At 61.3% G+C, this 7,544-nt stretch overlaps 1 protein-coding gene across 1 annotated transcript; it reads left to right on the forward strand.

The window, feature by feature from the left end:
* Nucleotides 1-285: 285 nt before the first annotated feature.
* On the forward strand, nucleotides 286-5,529 carry IHH (Indian hedgehog signaling molecule; the record flags this gene model as incomplete). Its single annotated transcript, XM_080689003.1, has 3 exons — nucleotides 286-597; nucleotides 2,937-3,198; nucleotides 4,871-5,529. 3 exons carry the CDS (start codon nucleotides 286-288, stop codon nucleotides 5,527-5,529), a joined length of 1,233 nt encoding a protein of 410 aa, XP_080545129.1.
* Between the last annotated feature and the right edge of the window lie 2,015 nt (nucleotides 5,530-7,544).

Consider the following 7,544-nt stretch of genomic DNA (forward strand, 5'->3'; position numbering starts at 1 on the left):
CGTTGCCAAAACAAACGGGCCGGCCTATTTATTGGCGGCCGGCGAGCCGGGCAGCTCAGAGTCGAGGCGCCGAGGGGGACAGCGCGCCGCCACCAGCCAGGGCCCCGGGCCCCCGCCCCGCACCTGAGCCCCGCCGGCCTCGAGCCGCGCCGCGCCGCCCATGGCGCCCCCGCCTGGATCCCCCCGGAGCCACCCCGACGCCTGAGCCCGGCCGCGCTCCCGCCCGCCTCCCAACCATCAGCCCACCCGGCGCCCTCGCCCGTCGCTCTCCCGGGCTCCCCGGCCATGTCTCCCGCCCGGCTCCGGCCCCGACTGCGGTTCTGCCTGCTCCTGCTGCTGCTGCTGGCGCCGGCGGCGCGGGGCTGCGGGCCGGGCCGGGTGGTGGGCAGCCGCCGGCGGCCGCCGCGCAAGCTCGTACCGCTCGCCTACAAGCAGTTCAGCCCCAACGTGCCGGAGAAGACCCTGGGCGCCAGCGGGCGCTACGAGGGCAAGATCGCGCGCAGCTCCGAGCGCTTCAAGGAGCTCACCCCCAACTACAACCCCGACATCATCTTCAAGGACGAGGAGAACACGGGTGCAGACCGCCTCATGACCCAGGTGAGCGCGATCCACCCTCCCAGCGCGCCGCGGACGCACCGCCACCTGCCAGGCCCTACTCGCCCCCTTGGCACCTTTCTCGACTGCCAGGCACGCCCCCTGGCACCTGCCCCTCTCGCCGAGCCTCGCTGCCTTCTGCCCACGACTGGCCGGCCAGGGGCACCGGCGGGAGTGCCCGGAGTCTCTGAGAAGAGCTGCCCGCTGCCAAGCCCCACGGCCCAGCAGGTTGGCGGCGGCCTCTCTGCCCGGATTACTGGCAACTCGGGCCAGGCGCGGCACCCGGAGGTCCCTCGACCCTGCTGCCTCCTGCGCCTCCGGGGCCCACGCAGTCCCTCTCGTCCCAACATTCCTCAAGGCAGCGTCCTTTTCATCTCGAAGCCATTTGGCACCCCCGAGGAGAAGAAGCTCCGGGCGCGTGGCCCCCACGGTCATTTTTCTTTCTGCGCGCTCTTTCCTCCCGGCGCGCTCTCGGTTCGCTGCGCTGCCCCCTCCTGGAGCAGCGTCCTGGCTGGGTCTGGGGTTTAATGAACTGCAGGGAAGAGAGGAGCGGGGAGGTGGGAAAGGGAAGCCGGACGAGCCCACGTGTCTGTCCCGGGAGCTGAGCGCCGCCGCTGCGGTTAAAGGGTGGAGTGCCAGGACCTTTGGGTTCTGGGACAGAGCTGAGGGCATCCCTGGGCTTGGTGGCTTAGAAGGGAAGGCTTGGAAGAGAGGACCAGAGATGCCTAGCAGAGCTGACTAGTCTCTGCTTGCTCCGCGCGGGACCTGCGCTCCATCCAAACGCAGGGCGCAAACTTCCTTCCTTGCAGCCAGGGGCGCAGAGGGGAGAGACCCGCGTCCCTTTCCTCTGGGCTGTCCCGGATCTTTCCCTCCCGCCAGCAGGCAACTGGCTCTCTAGATCCTTTAGGAAAAGCAGCTAAACTACCACTTTCAGCATGCGCCCTGGCGCCGAGGCCGGACGACCGATGTCGGGGCCGAAGGTTGGCTGGTGGCCGGGCCGGGCCGGGCGCCGAGGAATGCAGATAAGGATCCGGGCCACAGGCTGGGCAATCATTGACAGCGAGCGCCCAGGCGCTGCACCCGAGGGAGGGGGCCCTGTGGGAGCGAGGGGCGGGAGCTGCGCTTCTCCGGCGACCTAGGTGGGGGGCTAGAAACCGGCGGCAAGGACCTAGAAGGAGCACGTGGAACTGCTTTCGGGGCAGCGAGTGCCCCCAAGCCGGCTACGTGCGGGACGACGGGCCTGGCCTTGGGCTGTAGCCGCTGTCAGGCTCCTGGGAGGCCAGGTCCAAGGGTCTGTGGGGCCCGGGCTCCCAGGATGGGGGCAGTTGAGATATGTGCTACCCCTCTCACTGTAGATGGAGGCCTCTCAGGCAGCAGCACGGTCCCTTGAACTCTAAGGACCCCCGCAGGCGAGAGACAGCAACAGACTGCCTCTCCCGTCTTTCCCCCGGAGGCTCTCCCCCACCCCAAGTGAGGAGTGCCGTGGAGCTGTGGAGATCCTGAGATCAAAGGCTTGGGTTCTCTGGACCCTTTCCAAATAGAGGCAGAAACCGGCACCTCCGAGCTGGGGGGGGGGCTCTTAGATTGTTAGCCCTGCGCGCCCCTGGCAAAGGGAGATGCTCGGCACCTCCCCCTCCCCCAGAAGGGAGTCCCCCAGCGGGTGGGCGGAGCACTAGCGGTTTAGCTCCTGATTCTCTGCCGCTGTATCCCTACGCGGGCGCGAGAGAACTTGAGATCATTAGAGGGTCCCGGCAGTAACGCTGTATGGCGTTTGAGGGACCCAGGAAGGCCTGGGATTCTCCTCCACCACACACCCTCGCCCCCCTGCTGCTGGGGCTCTCTGCACCTGCGGCGCCTCCAGGGCTCACGGTCCCGTGACCTCAGCCCTGAGGCTGCGATGACACCTACTGGGCACCTCGGGCTTTGCATGCCTAGCAGGCCAGCCTCAGGCAATGAGCTCTGACTGTATCTCCTGCCCTGCGCCTGCAGCGGCGCTTGTACCAAGACAAAACCGTGGGACCCTGAGCTGGAGAGGTGTAGTCTCATCTGTGGTGGAACTAAACCCGGAGCCGGGGAGAGAAAACACAGGAAAGGGAAGTTCCACCTATAAGAAAAGGGCGCCCTGAGGGTGCATGCATCCGCGCTCCCTCCAGATTTATGGCGCCCCAGTGTAGCCTCGTTCCCTGGGCGGAGGGGCTAGGGTGGCTGCTAGAGGGGACACTTTAAGGCAGTCTGTTCCAAAAGAGGAAGAACTGGGACCCTCCCGGTTTTCAGCTCCAAAAGGTCTGGGGCAAGTGTAGACGTGCATGTCTGCTCCCACTAACTGCGCACCTTCCTCTCAGCGCTGCAAGGACCGCCTCAACTCCCTGGCCATCTCTGTCATGAACCAGTGGCCTGGTGTGAAGCTGCGGGTGACTGAAGGCTGGGATGAGGACGGCCACCACTCAGAGGAGTCCTTGCACTATGAGGGCCGTGCGGTGGACATCACCACCTCTGACCGTGACCGCAATAAGTACGGACTGCTGGCACGCTTGGCAGTGGAAGCTGGCTTCGACTGGGTGTATTATGAGTCCAAGGCTCATGTGCATTGCTCCGTCAAGTCTGGTGAGCCTCTGCTGGGGGGCTGGGCCCGGGGCCGGGGCCGCAGGGCGTGGGCAGGCAATGCAGTGTCCACCAAGGCCAAGAAGGTGAAGATGCCGGCCAGGGGATAGAGGCGGGACCCCAGGAAAGAGGACATCGGTGGTGCTCCTGTGTTGCTCCAGAATGCCTGCTCCTCCCATGCCTGGTAGAGTAACGTCAGGAGTCTAGGGAGACAGGGCCTGCCCCAGTGCCACTGGGCGCTGACCCGGTGGTCCACGGTCCAGAGCCTGAGCCTGCGCCTGCCACAGGACACGCAAGACAGAGCAAGTTGTGCTGATGGAGGAAGCCAGGCTGGCAGGCACCGTGTCCCCACCTCCCCAGCCTGGTGCCGATGTGGTGGAGCCAGGGCCCAGAGTATACCCAGATACCAGTGTGCCTGACTAAGAGCTCAGAGGTTCAGAACTCACCACCCAGCTGCAGGTCAGGCCTTCCAGAGGGGGCGCCGGCGTCCCCTAACCTTGCCCCCCTAAAGCCCTGAAGCTGGAGATTTGGGGCTAAATCAGCCATGAGAGCCAAAATAAAGTGGTCTCAATAAAGTGGATTTTCCCAGATTGGCCGCCTTGTTGATCAGAATCGGCAGGCCCTGGAGCCTCGCCCCTCCCTCAAGGCTCACCAGCGCCCTGTCACCTACACGGAGGCCCAGAGGCTTCATCCGGCTCCTCTGTGTCCCGGCCTGGCCCACTTGGCCGCAGGCTCAGCCCTCCACACTGGCACCGCGTGGTAGTTGCACTCACAGACCCGGCACACTGAGCCCAGGCCTGCTTTGGGGGATTCCTAACTCAATCTGGGCTCACAGTGGCCATTCCACTCAGACCCCTGGCCATAACCTGACCCTCTCCCCCTCCACCTCTCTCACTAACGGTGTCTACTTCATGTCACACCCACTCTTCACCTGCAAACACTGGCCAGGGGCCAGCTCCCCAGACAGCCACTTCATTACTCCTGACTCCCAAATACTGTTCTCCATCTCACCTGCTGATGCCGCTGTGTCCTGTCCCCACATGAGGACCAGCACATGAATTGAAGATGGCGCTTTGGTCCTTGGCCACTCACTCTGAGGCTGCCCAGGAGTCTGTGTTTACCCCCCTCCCTTCCATGGGCTCAAAGGGCCAACTCTGTCACAGAACTCGGGGTGTCAGTCTGGGAGGGCAATTGGGGGGGCATTTAAACAGGGGGTTCAGAAACAACAGCCCATCTAGACCCCAGGGGAACTAGGGACTTCCTGTCTCCACAAGCTTGAAGCTTTCCTGGGGTCAAGTCGCAAGTGACCGCTGCCTGGCTCGGTTGGCCTCTTCCCTGGCTGCTTCCTGGCATTGTCAGGATGAGAACAGATGAGGGCACTGACAGGGGCTTCAGGAGGGTCCTTTCCCTCTCACCCCGGGGTCTTGGAGTCCCCCATAGGCTCCTCTCACCGGCAGGAATCAGGATAAGGAGAAGGGGGCAGAAGATCACATTATGGGTTGGCGTTGAGCTCACGCCTACCTGGGAATGGGGAACAGGGCTTGGGATATGGCGATGGGGGGCTCTCTGGGAGCCAGACGAGCTCTGGGTAGGCTTGTGTGGGTAGCGGAGGGGCGCCTTGCCTGAGCATCTGAGTTCTACAGCAGTAACCCCTCCCTGTTTCTTCTTCCCACAGAACATTCAGCCGCGGCCAAGACAGGTGGCTGCTTCCCTGCCGGAGCCCAAGTGCGCCTAGAGAGCGGGGCTCGCGTGGCCCTGTCGGCCGTGCGGCCAGGAGACCGGGTGCTGGCCATGGGGGAGGATGGGAACCCCACCTTCAGCGACGTGCTCATTTTCCTGGACCGTGAGCCGGACAGGCTGCGGGCTTTCCAGGTCATCGAGACCCAGGACCCCCCACGCCGCCTGGCCCTCACGCCCGCCCACCTTCTCTTCACTGCTGACAATCACACAGAATCAACAGCCCAGTTTCGGGCCACATTTGCCAGCCACGTGCAGCCAGGCCAGTACGTGCTGGTGGCGGGAGTACCGGGCCTGCAGCCCGCCCGGGTGGCAGCTGTCTCCACGCGTGTGGCCCTCGGGGCCTATGCTCCGCTCACAAGGCATGGGACGCTGGTGGTGGAGGACGTAGTGGCTTCCTGCTTTGCAGCCGTGGCTGACCACCACCTGGCTCAGTTGGCCTTCTGGCCCCTGCGACTGTTTCCCAGCCTGGCGTGGGGTGGCTGGACCTCAGGCGAGGGCGTGCACTGGTACCCTCAGCTGCTTTACCGCCTGGGCCATCTCCTGCTAGAAGAGGGCAGCTTCCACCCACTGGGCATATCTGGGACAGGGAGCTGAAAGGCCCCTGCCACTGCCCTCCCGGAACTGCCATGCTGGATCCAAAGGCCGCCCCGCTAGGAGGGCTGTGGAAGGGACCTGAGCTGGGTAGATTGGTCACCACCATCTCCACAGAGGAAACACGCCATCAAGACTTGACTGGGCAATGGCAGTGTCCCCCGCCCTGCCTGGGTGTAGAGATAGAGCTGCAAGCTGAGCTGGCGAGGGCTGGGGGCTACCCAGAGACCCTGAGGCCTGGGGCTATCCCAGAGACCTGGAGACCAGTCCATCTCACTGTGGTTTTGTACACGCTGCCTCACACCGGGGGAGGGCCCATTCCATCTGCCTTTGGACTGCCTGCTCCAGCATTTCTCCGGCCTGGGTTTTTAACTTAGCTGTTGGTAACAGGCTGCAGTATGAAGATTCTGCCCTTAGGTGGGCTTGCACCTCAGTCGATGCTGCTACATTCCCTGGGAGCCAGCAGGGAACTCGCTGGACTCATCGCTGCCCAGAACCAAGAAGGCCACAGGGGTGGGACAGCCAGCCTGGCCGTCCTGAGGCATGACCGTCCCCGCTGGCCACACTCCTCCTGACACATCCTGAGACTGTTGCGGTCACTGGGCAGAGTTCTGTGTTCTGGCCAATGTGACCGTAGTACCTGGGGCTGGGGGAGGGGGAGGGTCTGGATGTCCTTGCCTCCCCTGTCCAGGCTAAGCTCCTTTTTCTGCTGACCCATGACCCCTCACCCCCCTCGTCTGGTCAGTCTCCCCCACCTTATTTATTGGCACAGAAGGGGAAGCTCATGGGAGAATTTTGGAGATGTTTTGGTCTTTCCTTCCTTTTGTAATAAAAATTATTTAAGTTGTTAGAGCGGTGGAGTTCAGAAGGTTGAGTGAAGCCAATACATGGTTTGGAGCCATGGCAGGTCTGTCTAGGGCAGGACTTCCTTCCGCCATGTCTGCCCCCAAGGACAGATTCCAGAGCTCCCATCTCTGCGCAGGCCCAGACTTACCCAGTCCCAGCTCTGCAGAGTCCCAGCAGAGATCTGTACCCTGCACTGATCAGGGCTTTCACCTGGTTTGCCCTAAACATGGTTGGGCGACAGAAAGGGCAGGGAGGTAACTACACGGTCACTTCCCATCTAGAAGCTTCCCATCAGGCCTTGGTCAAAGTTGTGCTCCGATCTGCCTGTTCCAGGCATTCTTGGGAACTGGGTTTCTGACTCTTTGCTATTGGTAATGGACTGCCTCTGACTCTTTGCTATTGGTAATGGACTGCCTTGTGAACTCTGGGATTTACACTTATCTTTGGCCCATTCTGACTTCTTGGACAAGTCAGAGGCCCTTAACCAAGTAGTTGTTAAACCCCAGAATTACCAAGGGATCTTGTTTCAGGGATATTTCTGAGCCTACCTCCAGGATTGTGTTCCAGCCTGAGACTCAGAAACTTCTTTTTATTTTTTATTTCTCTTTATTTATTTATCTTGGTGGTACTGGGGATGGAACCTAGGAGGTTTCTACCTTTAGGTTATACTCCCAGGCCTATTTTATATTTTATTTGTAAACAGGGTCTCACTAAGTTGCCGAGAGCCTCACTCAGTAGCTGAGGCTGGCTTCGAACCTGTGCAAACCTCCTGTCTCAGCCTCCCAAACATGGGGATTACAAGCGTGCACCACCATGTCCAGCTAGAAACTTCTTTTTATAAATATCCCAAATATGGCATTTGGTCTGTGGACTATTCTTTGAGAATCACTGCCCAATCTAGAGAAGACCAAGTTTATTGCCAAACTGAGATGACTCCCCTCACTTTCTCTCGTCCCTCCATCCTGAGCCAAGCCTTTCTGTACCACTACAGATCAGCTAAGATCCTAGGTCCAGCCAGTTGAAACAGGCCATAGGGGCCATTGGAACACCATGGACATTGGCAAATGCTATGCCTCAGGGTTCCCCTACTATGAGAGCCAGATTAAAAAGTCTGTTTCTGGCCAGGCGTGGTGGCGCAGGCTTGTAAACCCCGCGCTTGGGAGGCAGAGACA

The sequence above is a fragment of the Muscardinus avellanarius genome, assembly GCF_963383645.1.
Source record: "Muscardinus avellanarius genome assembly, chromosome: 2".
NCBI classification, from domain to species: Eukaryota; Metazoa; Chordata; class Mammalia; order Rodentia; family Gliridae; genus Muscardinus; species Muscardinus avellanarius.